General features: G+C 42.0%; 1 protein-coding gene across 2 annotated transcripts in view; it reads left to right on the top strand.

Moving 5' to 3' along the window:
* The window catches only part of LOC106601300 (cysteine-rich motor neuron 1 protein), a 119,889-nt gene that overhangs the window by 52,166 nt on the left and 45,940 nt on the right, over window positions 1-21,783 (top strand). For both annotated transcript variants that reach the window (XM_014193406.2, XM_014193409.2), the window contains exons 3-5: window positions 8,295-8,537; window positions 9,308-9,428; window positions 9,567-9,688. In XM_014193406.2, the coding sequence (XP_014048881.1) occupies window positions 8,295-8,537; window positions 9,308-9,428; window positions 9,567-9,688 (486 nt within the window). The remainder of the gene's footprint in view (window positions 1-8,294; window positions 8,538-9,307; window positions 9,429-9,566; window positions 9,689-21,783) is intronic.

The following is a 21,783-nucleotide window of genomic DNA, read 5'->3' as shown; positions in this document are numbered from 1 at the left end:
GTTGTGTTGGGACTTGAGCAAGACGTCTCCATCAACTTGGTTACTGTTGTCAGATTACTGTAGTCCTCTAAAGCTGCCTTACAAGAGCTATACATAGCAGTACATTAAGAGCCCCACAAAGTCACCAGCAAAACGTTCTGTAGATGTAGATATATTCCCTGCAAAGCCTTCCCAGCGGGCAAAGCTGGATTAAAGGACGTCATCACAACTAGTATTGATCATTGGACTATGCTTACCATCATCAATCCGAAACAGTTAGGCAGAATGATGCGTGTTGACGCATGGTGTTATCTGGCTTCCCAAATAATATGTTAGCTAGACTATCTATCCCCATGATACTTTTAAGATATATATCCTATGAGCAAAGCAACTAACACTTTGATGCAGGCACCATGCTGAGGGACCAAAGGGTTCTCTCTATGTGTATGAGTCATGTTGACTGTGCATCAGACTGTGTTTGCCTCTGGTTGGAGTCAGATGAAATGCAGCACCAATTACAGCGCTAATTTGTGGGGTTGAATCTGGATTATCATTGAGATCACGATTTGGAGTTGAACTCAAATTGAATGCAAGGTCAGAAATGTAGTGGAATTGGGACTCGGGATCTCTGCTTAGGCTCCTAGTTCATCCTTTTTCAAGACGTCTTCGTAAAAGACAGTTCGCATGTCCATTGCACACTCCATAGCCTGTGAAAGTTATTTCAAAGGGACAAAAACAATATAAAAACAACAAGGTGAGGTCAGGAACAGGTGGATCGCTCTTTCTCCCCTGGAAGCTGTTTGTTTGTCTCTCTCTCTCTCTCTCCCCTTCTCTCTCTCTCTCTCTCTCTCTCTCTCTCTCTCTCTCTCTCTCTCTCTCTCTCCCCTTCTCTCTCTCTCTCTCTCTCTCTCTCTCTCTCTCTCTCTTCATGCATCAGGGAGCTTGTGCTGTGAGAGGTGTGATGACTGACTGATTGATTGACTGACTGGCAACTAACTGTTGCTCAGAACCATTCATGTTGATGATCATGATTATAGGAGTGATGATGCGAATGAAGACACATCATCAGTCTAATGATGATAGCGATGAATTGTACCTCTTCAAGCCTTTTGATGATATTTATTCCACAACTGGTTGTGAAGCCACTAATTATAATTTTTTCTCTCAGTGTTTATAGCATAGGGTATTGCTCAATAAATTTTCATCGGTATAGTATACCTTCATGTCAGTAACAGTATCCGATAAAATACATGTGGATGTCTAGTGGGTTAGCAGGTTAGAGGCTTACAACCTATAGTGTAATCATTTCCTTCAGGTTTTTAATTTGGCTATGCAAATGAGGATATCAAGGAGCACAAATTGCATTGCTACTGGGAATTTACTACCAACCCCACTCACAAACATATTTCATAATCTCTGAAGTAGTTTGTATTTTATGAAGCATGGATTTGTGTGTCTCACTTGGAGGAGTATGACAGTGTTCCTCCAGTTGAACCTGGTTGAGAAAGACACAGATGTTTTGTACTCCAGAGAGAAAGTGTGACAAAATGTAGTAACATTGGTTGCTAGAGAAACCATAGAGGGGGATAAAACTGGTTGCCGTAGTGATAAGAGGTCAAAATTGAACCACAACCATGACGCTACCTTAGAGGACATGACACACAAGCACGTTGCTAAGTGTGGCATGGGAGTAGCAGCACAGCAATGTGCGTGTGCGCTTGCGTCATGCCTCTTGTGAGCCATACTGTATTTTAATGTCACAGCAGATGTTGATTTCTGTAGAATGGCGTGCCAGCTGTTCGCCATACGTTATCTGAAACAAAAGAGAGTGTGGGGATGGTGACTGTGAAAGGTAGAACGAGGGAAAAGACAGAGGGGTGGAGAGAGGTAGATGGAGGGAAAAGGAAGGAAAGAGAGAGGGGTAAGAGAGAGGTAAGGCTAGAGAGAGGAAAGGTAGAACCAGAGGGAAAGAGAGGTAGAGCAAGAGGTAGATAAAAACAGAGATAGGTAGAATGAGAGAAAGAGAGTGTATTTTTGTGCGGTGTTGTGTGTGACTGACTAGATTAAGGAGAGTCATTGATGAGTGGATGGAAAGGCATCTCATATTCATCTCATTCCTGTCCATGGATACCCTTCGCTGCCCCCGCTTCCAGCAGCCCAGCCATCCAGCAGCCATCCACACCCCAGCTCCATGGATGGATGAAGAACCAAATGAAAAGGGACGTGTACAGTAGAGCAAATATTACAGCATAGATTTCCTTCTAACACAAGACCATTGCATAATTTTTGGTATTTTACAACCATTACTCTTTGCTCTGTAATATTTTGTCCACTGGACCCCATCTTTCTCTTGGTCTAAATGTAATGTGTATGTATGGATATTTGGTAGCCTGCTACAAGATCTGTGTGTGCTGTATAGTCAACTTCTATAGTCGCATAACAGCCAATATACAGCACAAACAGATCTGGGACCTGGCTAGATATTTGGGATGCCTACAGAATGATAGAAACTCTAAGACTTCCTGTGAGAGGTGAACCAGATACCTGCTTGGACAGAAAAGATGAATAAACAATTTGGCTCGGTTACCATTAAGGGATTCGACCAGCCGACTAATTTGGCAGTTAAAATGCTAGCTTCAACTGAACACAGAACCTAACGGCTTGTTTTTATGTCCTCCTATTTTCTCCTGCAAAAAGCTTCAAGGAGTTTGTGGTGTCGCATATTTTGCATTCCGTATTTTAGACGTTTGTTTTTATTGAAGCTGTCTGACTTTTTTCTTTGACTCGATAAGGTATGATGATTTCTCACCCTTTCTTACTGGCTCTGTGGGGAATATCAAATAATTGCTTCAATTTATAATCCTTAAGCATTGCATTGGAGTCTCTCTTTACAGAGCAGAGCCTTGTGTATGGTTTTGACTTACAGATTGGACAATTATCCGCTCAGTCGGGTGTTGATATAATTAGTGGGTTGTATATTAAAAATAACCTTACTTGAATTTGCTTTACTTGGTGTTCATTATACTGTGTAATGTGTGTGTGTGTGTGTGTGTGTGTGTGTGTATCATCAAAAAGCCCAATCAGTTTAATTGTAACCGTTTTATTAGACTGTATACTAGATGTAGTGGCAGCACTCTATTTCTTTCTTCTAATAGGCAGATTTATTTGTCATCAAGATCTAAAAGAAGGCATGGTGTGGCCAATGAGTTTGATTGTACACACTTAATAATGGGTTTCATGTGCCTCTCCAGATGCTTGACAACACACACACACACACTCAGTCAAACACAAAGACACACACACACACACACACACACACACACACACACCACTCCGATGTGATCAAACCCCACCAGATGCCATTGACAAAACACAAATCAGAGGGAGGAGGAGAAGGAAGGGATTTAAATCACGACTACATTACAGACAGACACTGTTTCACTCTCGCTGGGCAAGAGACTACTACCACTAGGAACTATCAAGCCTCTCATTTAAGTTCCTCTGGCTCATGATTTTTGGGAAAGTGTGTGGTGTACAGGTTTCTTTTTTTCTTTCCTGTTTTCTTGAATAAACTTGTCTTCTGTACACAAAGCAGATCAATATAAAATCTCTCAGCACATTACCCCAGCTCCATCCATGGAGATCAGTGGAGGCTGCTGAGGGGAGGACTGCTCATAATAATGGCTGGAACAGAGTTAATGGAATGGCATTACCATTCCTTTTATTCCGGTCCAGCCATTACCACGAGCTCATCCTCCCCAATTAAGGTGGCACCAACCTCCTGTGATGACATTACACGCTAACACACCTGACTCCAATAATCACCTAATCATGATCTTCAGTTTAGAATGACATTTGATTAATCAGCTGTGTTTGCTAGGGATGGAGAAAAAGTGTGACACCAATCAGGCCCTTGAGGACTGGAGTTGCCCACCCCTGCACTAGATGTAAGATTGAGGACCATTGCTATTTGGAACCCAAAAAATATTTATTGTAAAGTTTTAGCCAATGCGTCCTACACGGGTAGCTACATACCTGAAGGGAGTAATATGAAAATAGTTTTTACAATGATACACTGAGGAAGAAACAGGAACGTCATGGAGCTATGAATCAGAACAGTAAAGCAGTGGTCATCAACCTTTTCCGAGTCACAGTCAAAATGCAAGCCAAGATCTACCGCTCAGATAATAAAAATTTAAAAAATACTTAAAAATGTAAGCTTTTGCTAAATTAACCAATTAAAACAGTTCTGTAGCAATGAGATTTGTGCAGTAAGCTAAAGGCGCAGACATTATCACTGCCTATTGGCTATGCTTGGATTTCCCTGTCAAGTTGTTCTACTCAGACCATTTAGAAATTATATTTAAAAGAAATTGGTATATGATGGTTCCTGGTTCCTCTCTTCATAGGTTTTGGCCTTTCTAGGGAGTTTTTCCTAGCCACCGTGCTTCTACACCTGCATTGCTTGCTGTTTGGGGTTTTAGGCTGGGTTTCTGTACAGCACTTTGAGATATCAGCTGATGTAAGAAGGGCTATATAAATAAATTTGATTTGATCACACTGGTAATAGATAATTTGTTGTTTTACTTGTGAGGCACAGCTGAGTGAGCATAATAATTTGCTTTTTTTATTACTACTGGACTGATGGCCTGCATCTGATGGTCAGTCTGAGGGAGGGTGAGGTTGCCTCTCATCCGACTCACCTTCCCTCCGCTGAGGAGAGAGGACACAGACCAGCTGATGGCGAATCTCAAGTGCACTAAATTAATTCTGCCTCGTGCACCAATTCATGAGCTTACTCCTATGACCAGAGAAAGTTAAATATTTCTCGATATTAAAAAAGATAAGCCGCTAATAATAACAACCCAAGCTTATCGGAAACACTTTGCTGTAGTCATTAATTGCAGCTGCAGTACTGGTTGTAGCATGAGCACGCACATTTTATGGCTTATAAAAGTGTTAACAGTGCTGAATAACTTAAACATGAACAGCAGCTCTTTGCTGTATTTGTTGAGTCTCACCCTCTAGTAATGGCTTTAAAAATGTGGAATTCTCACTGTATCAACTTTGCTGTATGTTTTTTTTTTTTTTTACTGTCTATGGCTTGAGGAAACTGTGCAGACACAGTGATCTGAGCTATCTGATTGGCCAGCGGTAGCGAGAGACAGTTCAAGTCACGCCTTTTGCTTTTAAGGAAATATCCATCCCGTTGAAATGGAAATCCACATTTGGGTCAGGAAATGCATTTTCCGAGCTTACAAAATCAACAAAGGAGAGAATGCAGCTACAAAATGTTCTCTGCTTTTTGCAGGTGAAAGCATTTACAGTACTCTGACGTTGACATGCGCTGCTACACTGAACATAGAGAGGGGAGAAATTGGTTGTCAAATTGGCAACATTTAATTGGCTACGTATGTTAACATGTTGAGTAAGTCTCTACAGCACACACACACTGCTGACAGCCTATTACACTACCGACATCCACTGTGTCCTACTATAGCTCGATACTTGTTTCCATTTACATAAAGCATGCTATATTTTCATGTAGACATACTCATATGGAGTCAATGAATCAAATGTAAGTCAATTGTTACCATCTATTTCCTTGCCAAGCATCATTATCTTGGATCTTTCCCAGCTAGCAGGCAAAACTGGTTGAAATTACGTCATTACAACGTTAGAGTTTTGCCCGCTGGATTGTTGCTGTGTTCAGAAGAGTTCAACATTCACAGATGCTCTTAACCAGAGTGTCTAACAGACCTAAAAGTGGCATAGGGTCAGAGTGAAAGGAGTAGGAGGATGTTGTTACCGTGCCAACATCCATTTTTCAATTTCTTTGAAAGATTGTTGTTTACTTTCAAAGTTGTTGTCTACTTCCCATAAGTTCCATGGGTAAACCATTCCATTTGATATCCATTTCGCGCGTACTTTTTTTTTATTACATTCAGCAGAATTATGTTTCCACAGTCCTTTTAGTGAGCGGTCCATTGTGAACGCTGAGATGTGAAATGCGGCTGCATAATCACAGCAACACAGTTCTTAAATATGAACAGCTTTCTAATAGACAAAAAGGTGTCATGTTCTTATATCCTCCGCAGCTCCTCTTTTGTAGTTCCTTTCATTATGTTCCCAAACACTCTCCTCCATCTAATAGAGCCTAATTATCCTCCTCTCAGAGTATCACTGCTCTCTTTTAGGGTCCTCTTTCTCTCTTTTTCTCTCTTTCTCTGTCCGACATCACACAGAATCAGTAACTTCCAGTAGAAAGACAGAATACATGCATTTAATACAGCGGATGTGTTTTTTAAGTGCCAATGTCAAGTTAGTACAAAGGCGGATTCTAGAATACTTTTTCCACTATTTTCTATACAGCTCTGAGCTCGGCTAAAACTTTTAATTAAAGAGACCAGAATCATTATCTCGTTAGATTAAACCATTTTCTATTTCTGCTTTTTCCTTCTTTGTTGCTTTGCATGAGATCCTGATATGATGTGAAAAAGAGATACAAAAAACAGAGAGCTATCCTTGTCTGTCAGTGTTGGGGAGTAGTGAACTACATGTAGTTTAACTAGTAATTTAACTACATTTTGCAGTAGCTTGGTGGTCGTTGAACTAAATTCAAATCTAGGTATTGTTTTCAGTAGTTAATTGCTTTTTTGACATGTAGCGGTGTAGCTAATTACTGGAACTACACACTACTCTTTTTTTTTTTTTTAAATGTAATAAAATATGTGTAAAGTAGTTAATCATTTACTTTCTTTTTCGGCATCAGACCTGTCTAATTCTCACTTGAAACATAGTTTTTGTGTTTAATAAGAAAAATTACACATTCTATTAACATATGGTCCAAAGTGATCTATTCTTGCAATTTGTAGTCTATGGCATTTCAGATTTACATATGATCATTTTTCACAAACTAGTTTAGATGTAGTGAACTACTTTTTCAAAGTAATTTTATTGAAGTAAACTATATTTTTCTTAAGGGTAGTTTTAATGTAGCTTAACTTCTTCCAGTGTGAAGTAATTGGTAGCTTGGTAAACAGTATTTTCAGAGTAGCTTCCCCTTCACTGTCGTCTAACTTGTCTTCAGTGGTGTTTTTGCTAGTCTGCAGTCATTATAGAATTCTAGATTGGCCTTACCAGACAGGCCCTTTGCTGAGGTAGCTGGAGCCTAACTTCACAGTGTGCTAGTTCAACTTTACCCATCACAGAAAATCATTATACTTCAAAAGCTTTTGTCCAACCCTATGGTGAAACGCTTTCTTCTTCAAGTCCAACAAAAACAACAAGAACAACACTTAAAAGTCAGTCGTAACTCAAGTAGGCCGGCTTCACTCAGAAAGATCTAACCTTCTAGAGGTACCTCTAGAGCTTCAGCCCAGCCTTGTACCTTGCTGCCATGCCATGCCAGACTTGGAGGCTGTTATAAAGTGGATTAGCTTTTAATTTTGCAGTGTTTGACGTGTGCGTGTGTGTGCGTGAGTGTGTTCAACTGTCGGCCAGTTGGCCTCCTGTGTCTGTGTTTTATCCTGAAAGAGAGGGGGTTAGCACTTCACACTTCTCTCAGTTCCTGTTTGTGTGCTCTACTCATCATTCCATCAGTTGACATTTACACTTCATTCACATTCACATCAATGCTCAATGCTTGTTTTACCTGCCCCTCTGGTGCACTTTATACTTCCTTAATCTCACTCTCTGTTTCTGTAAAGGTCAGAGTCGTACTGATTATGTGTATAAAATCTTGGACTTTGACCTGAATGGTCAGTAGTCAATTTGATTGACTGCCCAGTTGGCACCTTTTAGTTCCTTGAGTGTTCTTTCTTAAAGGTTAGCAATAACATTCCCGATTCCTCTAACGCCTTGCCCAGTTTTCTTGGTGTCCCCACCCTCTACATGGTCAGTAATAACCAGATGCATTCGGTTTTCAGTGGAAATGGAACGAGACCCTGTGACACGACTTCCGCTTTCGGACGTTAACAAGTCGATACTCCATCTTAACTCCTCCTCCATATTTACTGGATTGGTTGAACACTGCAGAAGAGAACCTCCCCCAACATTTTTTTTCTCATCAGGACCAGAGAGAAAGAAATGCCATTCAGGCTTTTCTTTTGCACCTGCTATGTTATTGTGTTGGAAGTGTGATCCTTTGAGAAACATTCCGTGAGAAAAACAGTCATGTTTTAAAGTTTCAGTTTGAAATTCCTTGAAATGTTTTTAACCCATTACACTGAAAATAATAGCCAGATTATTTTATCTATAACTGTACAAATATTGGTTTAAAGCTACAATAAACAATCTGATCTCTTCTTTTGCAGAGGAGCGGCCTGACTGTTCCAAGGCGCGGTGTGAGGTGCAGTTCTCGCCCCGCTGCCCTGAGGACTCGGTGCTAATCGAAGGCTACGCACCCCCTGGAGAGTGCTGTCCCCTACCTAGCCGCTGTGTCTGCAGCCCTGCAGGGTGCTTGAGGAAGGTGTGCCAGCCTGGATATCTCAACATCCTGGTGTCCAAGGGCTCTGGGAAGCCTGGAGAATGCTGCGATCTATACGAGTGCAAACCAGGTGGCTACCAATAACAATTCCTAGCAACTATTTGTGACATGGCAATCATTTTTTCATATTCTGATACTTAGCTCATTGTCGTAATAATAATATTGCATTTGTAGAATTTCCCAAACTCAATGGCCAAATTGTAGGCTACATATGAATATGTTTACACTCATGAATGGCAGCTGTATCTGTATGCCAGCGGTTTATCACCTCTGAGCTGTGGTGTGGCGCAACGTAGGCCGTAGCCAACAGAAGGAATGGTTGCTCAAATCAAATTCTATTGGTCACATACACATGGTTAGCAGATGTTATTGCGAGTGTAACGAAATGCTTGTGCTTCTAGTTCCAACAGTGCAGAAATATCTAACAAGTAAACTAACAATTCCACAACTACCTAATACACACAAATCTAAGTAAAGGAATGGAATAAGAATATAAACATATAAATATATGGATGAGCAATGACCGAGTGGCATAGGCAAGATGTAATAGAGGGGGTGTCCATCTAGGATAGGAATGTGCCGGTGACCTCCCTGTTCACGTCGGTTTTCTTAACACACACTACACACACTCCTCTACAAGGGTTTTTACAAGTCAGGGTAGTTGCCACAAACACACGCAAGGAGGAACATAGCTTCATAGCAAACACAGAAAGAGGAATATTATTTATATAAAACCACATACTTGATAGTTTACAGTTGTTTTCTTGATTTGCTCTCAATCCAATTTGAGCCCTAATGCTACCTCTATAATGATTGTCTTTGTGTTGTACCCTAACCTAGTGTTTAGTGTGGACTGCAGCACAGTGGAGTGCCCTCGTGTCCAGCAGGTTCAGTGTCCACCTGACAGCTATGAAACCCAGGTGCGTCTCACCGCAGACGGCTGCTGCACCCTTCCCACCAGGTGAGCCTCAACCTCCCTCTGAATGCAACAATCATCACACTCTCTTTGGCAGTCCTAAAAAGTAGTCAAGGACAGTCAGGTGTGAGGGTGTGTCCATCTGATGTGTACTAACTCCCCCTCTCTCCATCCCATCTCTAGGTGTGAGTGTTTGCCCGGCCTGTGTAGTTTCCCGCAATGCACCGCCGGGAGCTTCCCCGAGGTGGTCTTCCACGGCAACGGTACCCCCGGGCAATGCTGTGATGTGTACGAGTGCATCAACGGTGAGTTTGCTCGCTTACTCCGCTTGGCTCTGGCCTGAACCACACAGCTCCCATCTCACTGTTCCTGAGCTGTTATTAAGGAATGAGTGATACAGGATGGATGGCAAAGCCTTGTTTTCCTGCTTTCTGCTCCGGTAATTTTTTTAATAATATTTTACCGTGCCAGGCCAGCTAACGGGGGAGGTTAGGAGATATCACTAAGATGACATGAAAATATTTACAGTGAGCTCCAAAAGTTTTGGGACATTTTTGTTTGTTTTGGCTCTGTACTCCAGCACTTTGATACAATGACTATGTGGCTCAGTTGGTAGAGCATGGTGTTTGCAATGCCAGCATGGTGTGTGCAACGCCAGGGTTGTGGGTTTGATTCCCACGGGGGGCCAGTACAAAAAACAAAAAAAATGCATGAAATGTGAAGAGTGTCTGCTAAAATGACTAAAATGTTAAAGTGCAGATTGTCAGCTTTGATATGAGGGTATTTTCATCCATATTGTGTGAACTGCTTAGAAATGACAGCAGTTTCCCCCCCATTTTAAGGACCAAAAATATTGGGACAAATTCAAATAAAGAAGTAAAAAGTACCTGGTCCCATATTCATAGCACGCAAGCTTGTGACTCAGCGTTTGCTGTTTGTTTTGGTTGTTTCAGATTATTTTGTGCCCACTAGAAATGAATGGTAAATCATGTATTGTGTCATTTTGGAGTAACTTTTATTGTAAATAAGAATAGAATACGTTTCTAAACACTTCTACATTAACGTGGATGCTACCATGATTATGGATAATCCTGAATGAATCGTGAATAATGATGTGTGAGAAAGTTATAGATGCACAAATATCACCCCCCACACCCACAAAAAAATGCTAACCTCCCCTGTTATTGTAATGGTGAGAGGTTAGCATGTCTTGGTGGTATGATATAAAATGCTAACCTCCCCTGTTATTGTAATGGTGAGAGGTTAGCATGTCTTGGTGGTATGATATAAAATGCTAACCTCCCCTGTTATTGTAATGGTGAGAGATTAGCATGTCTTGGTGGTATGATATTTGTGCACACACACACACACACACACACACTGTAGTATAGTATTCTAAAGTATAATACAGTTTACTACGTAATTCTATAGTAAGTACTACAGTATTCTATAGTACATAGTAGTGTTTTTTCATGTGGGATTGTAAGCAGAAGCAGACAATTACCCCACCCTCAATGTGCTCCGTTTCATCAACCCAGCAGCTTTTTTGCCTTCGATTCTGCAGGTTGAAAAAGAGTGCAAATTAGCGAGGAGTAAGAGAGAGGTGGTTGAATGGGCAGATGATACTTTTCAAATGAAAGCAAATTCTCAATGATTTATGGGGCCCGCATTATGGGTGGCAGTGAACTTTAAAGGGTGAGTCAGCCTTTAAAGAATCATTTAAAGACCTTGCTTTTTTAAAAGGGAAATCTCTAGTATCTTCAAAAAACGAATACATTTGAAAAGATGGCTCCTTGGCTCTGACAGGAGGTCTGTTGCAAATGACGCGTGAAAAGCGAATCTACTGTAGCAAGGAGGAGATTTTTCCGTTGGTTGACGTTGGGGCGACAGGGGAGAGGGTGTGACAGGCAGCACTGCACTTCCCATCCCCTCTTAGCCCTACTAGCTAGAACAAGCATCTGTTGGTGATGTGCAGCCAGGGGTCTGTGTCATCCCTACATCCTGCTTTGTTTATTTGGTGATTTCAGAACAAAGAGCAGTGCATTCAGAGATCTGTCCTGGGAACAGCAAAACACAAAACAGAAATATAACCTGATTGAACATCTGGTTCTATGGTGACTTTATCTGCCTGGATGAAGGGAATAGTAGGGAAGGAGAGAGGGAAGCAGGAAATTAGGGAGGGGTGAGATTAATGAATATTCTGTGGCTGAAGGGGGAAAGGAAACGGGAGTGAAGATGAACTCATCCCTAAAGGGTGGAAACTGATCTGGGGATCAATAGAACAACAGCTGTTGAGCACACGTCACCCCCACAACACACACACACACACACACACACACACACAATATATATATATATATATATATATATATATATATATATATATATATATATATATATATATATATATATATATATAAACATATATATATATATAAACATACACACACACTGCAACACTGCATCTCTGCTGTAATTCTACCTGACCTCTTCAAGGCTTGCTGTGATTCCCATGAATTAACAAACACACAAAGACAACATGATAAACCCCGAGGGTGATGCTTAAGACATACACAACCACAGCTTAGTAGGAGGGCTATAGATACTACTTACACAGATGTCATTTTTGATAGGCACTTGTGGCTGGCTGCTCAATATGGCTGACACATACACCATTTTTGAGTGTGTGTTTGTGTGTGGTGTGTGTGTGTCTTTGGAACATACTGTTCTCAATCAATGACTACTGACAGAGTTTTTCAGTGTGTTTTGCTACAGGGGAACTGAAACGCTCAACAGCTGTATTGTTGTGTTCATTGGACAATCTATACTTCACAGACAAGTATTGACCCAGACTCCTTGATTTAGCTGTTAAACCAGATTCCACCATTGCTTTTCTTTCCGATGTGTGCCCATTCTTTCAATGAAAGGCAGTTGAATGGACATAAAATATTTCCAAAGTCAGCAAGCAGAACTATCAAAGGACTAAAGGATGTCATGTCTTTCTTGGAAACCCTGTTCAGGGAACACAAACAGAACAAGGCCAGGACATAAGAAGGAAGGTTTGACTGGATGAACTGTGGAAGCCATCTGCAAACAGTGGTGTCTGCAGGCTTCTGTTGTCCCACTCTGACAGCAAATGTTAGCAGCAGCAGACGAGACATGAGACAGCTGAGGCACTCCACAGAGCATGTTTGGGATGGAGTGGCCTTGGAGCCTGCTGCTCAGACACACACACGCACACACAGTTAGGGACCAGGTAGCCTCTGCCTCAGACTGTAATCTCACCCTCCTGCATTGGAGATATGCATTTCATCAGGCTGTGTGTGTGTGTGTACAGTGAGGGAAAAAATTATTTGATCCCCTGCTGATTTTGTACGTTTGCCCACTGACAAAGAAATGATCAGTCTTTAATTGTAATGGTAGGTTTCTTTGAACATCGAGAGACAGAATAACAACAAAAGAATCCAGAAAAACGCACGTCAAAAATGTTATAAATTGATTTGCATTTTAATGAGGGAAATAATTATTTGACCCCCTCTCAATCAGAAAGATTTCTGTCTCCCAGGTGTCTTTTATACAGGTAACGAGCTGAGATTAGGGGCACACAAGACCATCGCCAAGCAGCTTGGTGAGAAGGTGACAACAGTTGGTGCGATTATTCGCAAATGGAAGAAACACAAAAGAACTGTCAATCTCCCTAGGCATGGGGCTCCATGCAAGATCTCACCTCGTGGAGTTGCAATGATCATGAGAGTGGTGAGGAATCAGCCCAGAACTACACGGGAAGATCTTGTCAATGATCTCAAGGCAGCTGGGACCATAGTCACCAAGAAAACAATTGGTAACACACTACGCTGTGAAGGACTGAAATCCTGCAGCGTCCGCGAGGTCCCCCTGCTCAAGAAAGCACATATACATGCCTGTCTGAAGTTTGCCAATGAACATCTGAATGATTCAGAGGACAACTGGGTGAAAGTGTTGTGGTCAGATGAGACCAAAATGGAGCTCTTTGGCATCAACTCAACTCGCCGTGTTTGGAGGAGGAGGAATGCTGCCTATGACCCCAAGAACACCATCCCCACCGTCAAACATGGAGGTGGAAACATTATGCTTTGGGGGTGTTTTTCTGCTAAGGGGACAGGACAATTTCACCGCATCAAAGAGACGATGGATGGGGTCATGTACCGTCACATCTTGGGTGAGAACCTCCTTCCCTCAGCCAGGGCATTGAAAATGGGTCGTGGATGGGTATTCCAGCATGACAATGACCCAAAACACACGGCCAAGGCAACAAAGGAGTGGCTCAAGAAGAAGCACATTAAGGTCCTGGAGTGGCCTAGCCAGTCTCCAGACCTTAATCCCATAGAAAATCTGTGGAGGGAGCTGAAGGTTCGAGTTGCCAAACATCAGCCTCTAAACCTTAATGACTTGGAGAAGATCTGCAAAGAGGAGTGGGACAAAATCCCTCCTGTGATGTGTGCAAACCTGGTGGCCAACAACAAGAAACGTCTGACCTCTGTGATTGCCAACAAGGGTTTTGCCACCAAGTACTAAGTCATGTTTTGCAGAGGGGTCAAATACTTATTTCCCTCATTAAAATGCAAATCATTTTATAACATTTTTGACATGCGTTTTTCTGGATTTTTTGTTGTTGTTATTCTGTCTCTCACTGTTCAAATAAACCTACCATTAAAATGATAGACGGATCATTTCTTTGTCAGTGGGCAAACGTACAAAATCAGCAGGGGATCAAATACTTTTTTCCCTCACTGTATGTACACGTGTGTGTGTACAAGTGTGCGTGTGTTCTATGCATGTGTGACCGGGATCTCTCCTCTAGCCAGATAATCGAGGTTCCTGTCAATAGCTCAATCGAATACAGTCTTAACTGAATTGATGAGTTAAGACTGTATTCTTACCCCCCCTCCCACCTCCAACTTCAGCAAGTGAGAGAACAAGGGGTAAGTTGACAAATAAACACGTCCCAAGATTTATGCTCATTGGTGAAGAGAAAGGTGATTATTGCACGAATGTGCCCATAGGTTATTCAGCAAGTGTGGTGAAGCTCCATTATTGTGTCTTGCTGTTACAAGTAGGCTATAAGGTAGTAGGTGAATGACATTCTGCTTGTGCCTAATGTTAAAAGAGGAGGAGAGACATGACGACATGCTGATGATAACATTTGGAAACACTAACATAATATGATATGTTCCAACTATGCCCATAGAAGAGGAAGCAATGTGAATTATATTGTGCTTACTGAATGAAGTTAAAGTGAGCTAGCCATTGAGACCAGCCTTACTGGTTGAACCATCGTAGATTTTTGTCAAGTTTGTGGGCTGTCTCTGCTCCTGTCATGGAGGCAACTTAGAGAGGTATATAGCTCTTACACACACAATTCATCTGCTTTCTAGTCGATGTGTCAGCTCTTATGTATGTCCCTTTGATACTCTGTGATGTTGTCCGTGCTGGAGATGCTCAGAGGAAATGGAAAGTGAAGCCTTTTGTCTTGTTGGTGACAAAGGAGCTGGAAAAGCTGGCAATCTCTTCTGGCAGTTAGGGCAGATAGACTTTACGATAGCATTTCTATTGAATGTGTGTGGCTTTTGGATCGAGTGTGTAACTGTGGGCCCCCTCCCCCCCCCGTGTTGAGGGTCAGCGTGGCAGAGGTGATGTTGCCTACCCTCACCACCTGGGGTCGACCCGTCCTCAGAGATGACATACTGTAAGTGCCTATTCATGCCCTGCAACGAATGGAGACAGAAGCAGGCGGATGTTATTCCCAGTCAAGCTGTTGCTATCTAACAGCATTTAGACAGCCATTACTTTTCTGCAGACTGATCCGACTACATTGACATTGTTCAATTTTCCCATCAGTCTTTGCATAAACATATATCATATGTGTAACGCATGCACACAGACTGACAGACTATATGATTACTTATTTATCTGTCTCTATGAATCAGACATGATTCTCTCTGATGAAAGCAGAACACACCCTATTGACTTTCAGACCATTCACGCTTAGGCCGATTCAGGTTTATTCAGACTGCCCATTTTAGGGCTGAGAGAGAAGAGAAAAGGGCAGGCTGGTGGTTGAAACAAGACCAGTGGTTTCCATAGTGAGGCAGGTGATTGACAGTTTTTGTAATCTGTTCAACACATGGTCTGAGAGAGAGAGACGGGAAACCACCTTAAACGTCTTGATCTCACGTTGTCGGTTTTTCATAGGCTCCTTTTCCCTTTTTGAGTAATAACTTTGCTATGTCAGCCCCGGGCTCAGCCTTCCAAAAGCAGTGCGTGTACCCAACCTTAAGAAATTAGCCCAGGGATAATCCCTGGCTGTGTATAGGGCCGGGTTGCTCAGGGATGACGTGGAGTAGGCCAGACAGAACAATGTGCTCTAATTTACAGCCATGGCCAGATTAACACACATCAAGTTATGAAGGAGCCTCGGAATGTTCAACAGAGGCAGCCGGCAGTCCGCTATTTTGAGAGATTACTACTTACCGGTACCTTAAACCCCACTCTGGCTTGATCAGCGACTAATGTTATGTCAGTTCACAGACAGCGGTTAGAGTAAACAACACATTCCTGGACCGCTCAGTCAGAGGAGAACCTGGTGCTGTTATTGGCTTTAGAACAGGAAGTTGTCTAAAGGTAATCCACTCAGAAACACTGACTCTGTTCCAATATCCATACTAGTCTCAGACCTGGATTCAAATGCTATTTAGGGTATTTCAGTTACTTTCAAAGACATTTGGAAGTAAGTATTTTGATATTTTTTACTTGAAAAGACAGGTAGTTCAATATTGGAATGTATTTGGAAATACACTTGGAAAGTATTTAAAAATACTCAAATACACTGACTCAAATACACTCCAATGCATTTAACCCAGGTATTTGAAAATAGTATTTGAAATAAGTATTTGAATAAACTTTCAAATAGTAGGGAATAGGAAATTATTTGAAAATACAATACTTCCAATAGTTGGTTCGGGCCACATTATTTGAAAGTACTCAAATTAACAGAAAATAAGTATTTAAAGCTGCAATATGTAACTTTTTGGATGACCCTTCCTAATTCACATAAAGATTTGTGTTATAGATATGTCATTCTTATTGAAAGCAAGTCTAAGAAGCGGTAGATCTGCTATTTCTATGCTTCCCATTCTCAAGTTTTGTTTTGTACACCAGCTTCAAACAACTGAATATACAATCTTTTTGGTTATGAAATCTATATTTCACAGCAGGTTTAGGCGGTACAATGATTCTCTACACTAAACTTGCTTGTTTTGTCACATAAATTGAAGTTAGGCAAACTATTAGAATTACAGTAGCAACCAGGGAATGGTGGGGCGATTTCTGCATAGTGCATCTTTAAATAACAAATACTCAAATACAAATTTATTTGAACCCAGGTCTGACAAGTCTAGGCTAGCATACCACTTAGAGTGAAGCAAAATATTGGGCATGCATTCTACATGCACTGAACAGAAATATATGCACAACATGTAAAGTGTTGGTCCCATGTTTCATGAGCTGAAATAAAACATTCCAGAAATGTTCCATATGCACAAAAAGCTTACTTTTCGCAAATTGTGTGCACTAATTAGTTTACATCCCTGTTAGTGAGAATGTCTCCTTTGCCAAGATAATCCTGACAGGTGTGGCATATCAAGAACTGATTCAACTACATGCTCATTACACAGGTGCACCTTGTACTGGGGACAATAAAAGGACACTCTAAAATGTGCAGTTTTGCCACACAACACAATGCCACAGAAGTTTTGAGGGAGCTTGCAATTGGCATGCTGACTGCAGGAATGTCCACCCGAGCTGTTGCCAGAGAATTGAATGTTAATTTTTCTAGCATAAGCCTCCTCCAACGTCGTTTTAGATCATTTGGCAGTACGTCCAACCTGCCTCACAACTGCAGACCACGTGTAACCACACCAGCCTAGGACCTCCACATTTGGCTTCTTGACCTGCGGGATCATCTGAGACCAGCCACCAGCTGATGAAACTGTGGGTTTGTACAACCAAATAATCTCTGCACAAACTGTCAGAAACTGTCTCAGGGAAGCTCATCTGCATGTTAATCATCCTAACCAGGGTCTTAACCTGACTGCAGTTCGGTGTCGTAACAGACTTCAGTGGCAAATGCTCACCTTCGATTGCCACTAGCACCCTGGATAATTGTGCTCTTCACGGATTAATCCTGGTTTCAACTGTACCAGGCAGATGGTAGACAGCGTGTATGTCGTCATGTGGGCGAGTGTTTTGCTGATGTCAACATTGTGAACAGAGTGCCCATGGTGGCGGTGGGGTCATGGTATTGGCAAGCATAAGCTGCATGAGGCAAATGGTGTTCACCAGATACTGACTGGTTTTCTGATCCACACCCCTACCTTTTTTTAAAGGTATCTGTGACCAACAGATGCATTTCTGTATTCCCAGTCATGTGAAATCCATAGATTAGGGCCTAATGAATTTATTTCAATTGACTGATTTCCTTATTTGAACTGTAACTCAGTCAAATCTTTGAAATTGTTGCATGTTGCATTTATATTTTTGTTCAGTGTAGTATGCCAGTATTGTGCTGAGGGCTCCAGAGTGACGCAGCGGTCTAAGGCACTGCATCTCAGTGCAAGAGGCGTCACTACAGTCCCTGGTTCGAATCCAGGCTGTATCACATCTGGCTGTGATTTGGAGTCCCATTGGACTTGCCCAGCGTTGTCCGGGTTTGGCTGGGGTAGGCTGTCATTGTAAAGAAGAATTTGTTCTTAATTGACTTGCCTAGTTAAAAAAAGGTTAAAAAAAAATGAAAATAGACATTGGAACACAGTGACTGAATAGGCACAACAACTTAACCTGTAAAGTATTTGGAGGAGAACAACAATTGACCCGGCCTGGGAGCCATTGTGAGATCAGATGTTGTTTACATTTCATTGCATCGCTGTAAGCAGTAAGCACAATCACATTATTCTAAACTCTGAAGCTGTTTGTGTAATGCAGCCTTGATTTGCAAATGTTGTTGCCTGCCTGTCTGGTGGGGCCTTCGGTGGGTTATTCTGTTCATCCACAGAGCTGAGACTTGTGCTGAGGGAGAGGAGGGAGGCACACCTGTCGAGTGCTGCACGTTATCACATTATTTAGTCTCTTTCTCAGCAGCACAGCCAAAACATGAGGGTGCGGCGGCATGGGGGAATGAAGGGATCTGGCTAGCGAGCACGGAGGGAGGGGGGAGGAGGTTGGTATGGTCCAGACATAGAGGAGCGTGGGTAGGGGAATGGCAGGGGAGGGGAAAGGAGGAGAGAACTGGACAAGAACAGAGAATAATAGACAGACAGACAGACAGACAGACAGACAGACAGACAGACAGACAGACAGACAGACAGACAGACAGACAGACAGACAGACAGACAGACAGACAGACAGACAGACAGACAGACAGACAGACTTGGAGAGGAGTGCATCAGGAGTGCATGGTTCTCACTACTTCCTGATAACTAAGAGATAGGACATTACATGGGAGGTTTAGTACAGAGGAACAGGTGGAGACCTCTGTTTTCTATAAACATGATGTTGATAATAACCCTGGAGAACATTGTCTGCTGCATACAACCTACTGTGTGTTTATCAAACCTCAATTCATGTAACTGACTGTTGTTTTCTACCATGGGAAAGTACACGCATAGAAGTGGAATGACTAGTAAAATCTATAATAGATTATATATCTATGCACACAAGTACCATAGGATTGGACTGCTATTAATACAATTTTCATTTATATATATCAAATGAAGGCCGTTGGCGGGCGAAACCTTTTCATTTTAAACTTAAAAGACCACTTCAATCAGCTTGTAATTATGTGCAGACACATATTTTTACAGATATCAGATTTTTTTTTTCAGTTCTAAAAGTTAGCTATAGTAGTCACAGTGGTCCTGGGATGAAGTATACCATTGAAGAAGTTTAGATGGTACAGTATATTATTTAAATCCTCCACTCCTCTCATACGCCAGCAGGTTATGAGTGTTTTATTCTTGCTTTTGCCCTTCTTCTCCCCAGGAGCTCACAGCTTATGTGCTAGGAGGCTCTGTAGGTGTGTATGTGTGTGTGTGCCTCAGGAGTACTAGCTCCCACCTTGTTCTCTCTCCTCACACACTCACACGCTCTCCTTACAAAGAGCTGCAGACTAAACCAAAATTGGTTCACTGAATACAGGCTTTCTGTAGGAGTTTGGGGTTAAATTATATAGGTGTGAAGTTTGTAGTTGTTCATGCATGCATGCTTACCGTTGCATGGAACTGTAGCTTATTGTGAATTTTGTTAGCAGTCAAAGACACTCACACTGTGTACGAGTAGGAGTTGGTTAACTAAGTGGTTTGAGTATTGCTCTTAACAGTGTGGGGAAATGTGTAGCCTAACACCTAGTATTTGTTTTATCTGTGACTAGGGCTGTGGCAGTCCTGACATTTTGTCAGCCGGTAACTTTCATGCAAATAACTGCTGGTCCCACGGCAATTGACTGTTAATTAACACAAACATGTTTAGCATTTCCGGCTTCCACGCATAGCCTACAAGCCACTGATGCAGACCTTTTGCAAGATCTACATTTAAAAAGTGTAATAAATCCATGTAATATATAGCCTTATATAAATCCATTATTAATTTTAGGCAGGTCTGAAGAAACATTATGATATGAAGAAATGTAGCCTATTTCAGAAGAACAGAATGGCATGTTCAGAGTCATCCTTATATTAGACCCTGATCTGGCTATGCCATATGGCTGTGGGCTACACTAGTTTTTTTAGCAGATAAGATTTGCTTATAATTCCTGTGGCATTATTTTATAGTATTTTATTTAAAAAATGCATGCACTGTTTCTTGCCTTACAGTCTAAAAAGAAAAGGTTCCTGGAGGAAAAGGTTCCTTAGATTGCAACACCGGTGGAACCCCTAAAGGTGCCTCCAGGAACTTTTTCCCTGGGGAACCTTTTAACCCCATAAGGTCGATGTCCGCGCCTGTGGAAATCAAATTAGCATAATACAAAAATCCCCATAAAATCTGTCAGTTTTAGAGACATGTTTTTTTGCATTGGATGTGTCTCAATCGACCTTATCTGCCTTCAGTATGTCGCACTTCCGAATCTGTGATACACACTAATATGACCCATTTGTGCAGAGGTGAACATGTACACATCAGTTGTTTTGCTCAAGGGTGCCTACAGGCCTCATAAGAGTCGTCGAAAGGTCCCCTGGTGCCAGTTGAAAAAATGAATAGAAGTACAGTGCATTCGGGAAGAATTCAGACCCCTTGAAGTTTTTGAGAAAAATGGACGCTAAAGCCTTACTCTAAAAAAAAAAAATCCTCATCATTCTACACAATACCTCATAATGACAAAGCAAAAGCAGGTTTTAAGACATTTTTGCAAATATCGCATTTTCATAAGTATTCAGACCATTTACTCAGTACTTTGTTGAAGCACCTTTGGCAGTTTTTACAGCCTCGAGTCTTCTTGGGTATGACGCCACAAACTTTGCACACTTGTATTTTTGGAGTTTGTCCCATTCTTCTCTGCAGATCCTCTCAAGCTCTGTCAGGTTGGATGGAGAACATCGCTGTACTATTTTCAGGTCTCTCCAGAGATGTTCGATTGGGTTCAAGTCTGGGCTCTGGCTGGGCCACTCAAGGACATTCAGAGAGCCGCTCTTGCGTTGTCTTGGCTGTGTGCTGAGAGGTATTGTCCTGTTGGAAGGTGAACCTTCGCGCCAGTCTGAGGTCCTGAGTGCTCTGGAGCAGGTTTTCATTAAGGATCTCTCTGTACCTTGCTCCGTTCATCTTTCCCACGATCCTGACTAGTCTCTAAGTCCCTGCCGCTGAAAAACATCCCCACAGCATGATGCTGCTACTACCATGCTTCACTGTAGGGATGGTGCCAGGTTTCCTCCAGACGTGACGCTTGGCATTCAGGCTAAAGAGTTAAATCTTGGTTTCATCAGACCAGTGAATCTTGTTGCTCATGGTGTGAGTCCTTTAGGTGTCTTTTGCCAAACTCCAAGCAGGCTTTCATGTGCCTTTTACTGGGGAGTGGCTTCTGTCTGACCACTCTACCATAAAGGCCTGATTGTTGGAGTGCTGCAGAGATGGTTGTCCTTCTGGAAGGTTCTCCCATCTCCACAGAGCTCTGTCAGAGTGACCATTGGGTTCTTGGTCATCTCCCTGACCAAGGCCCTTCTCCCCCGATTGCTCAGTTTGGCCGGGTGGCCAGCTCTAGGAATAGGTATGGTGGTTCCAAACTTCTTTCATTTAAGTATGATGGAGGCCACTTTGTTCTTGGGGACCTTCAATGCTACAGAAATGTTTTGGTACCCTTCCCCAGATCTGTGCCTTG

The sequence above is a fragment of the Salmo salar genome, chromosome ssa01, assembly GCF_905237065.1.
Source record: "Salmo salar chromosome ssa01, Ssal_v3.1, whole genome shotgun sequence".
NCBI lineage: Eukaryota > Metazoa > Chordata > Actinopteri > Salmoniformes > Salmonidae > Salmo > Salmo salar.
This window is presented reverse-complemented; position numbering and strand designations above follow the sequence as displayed.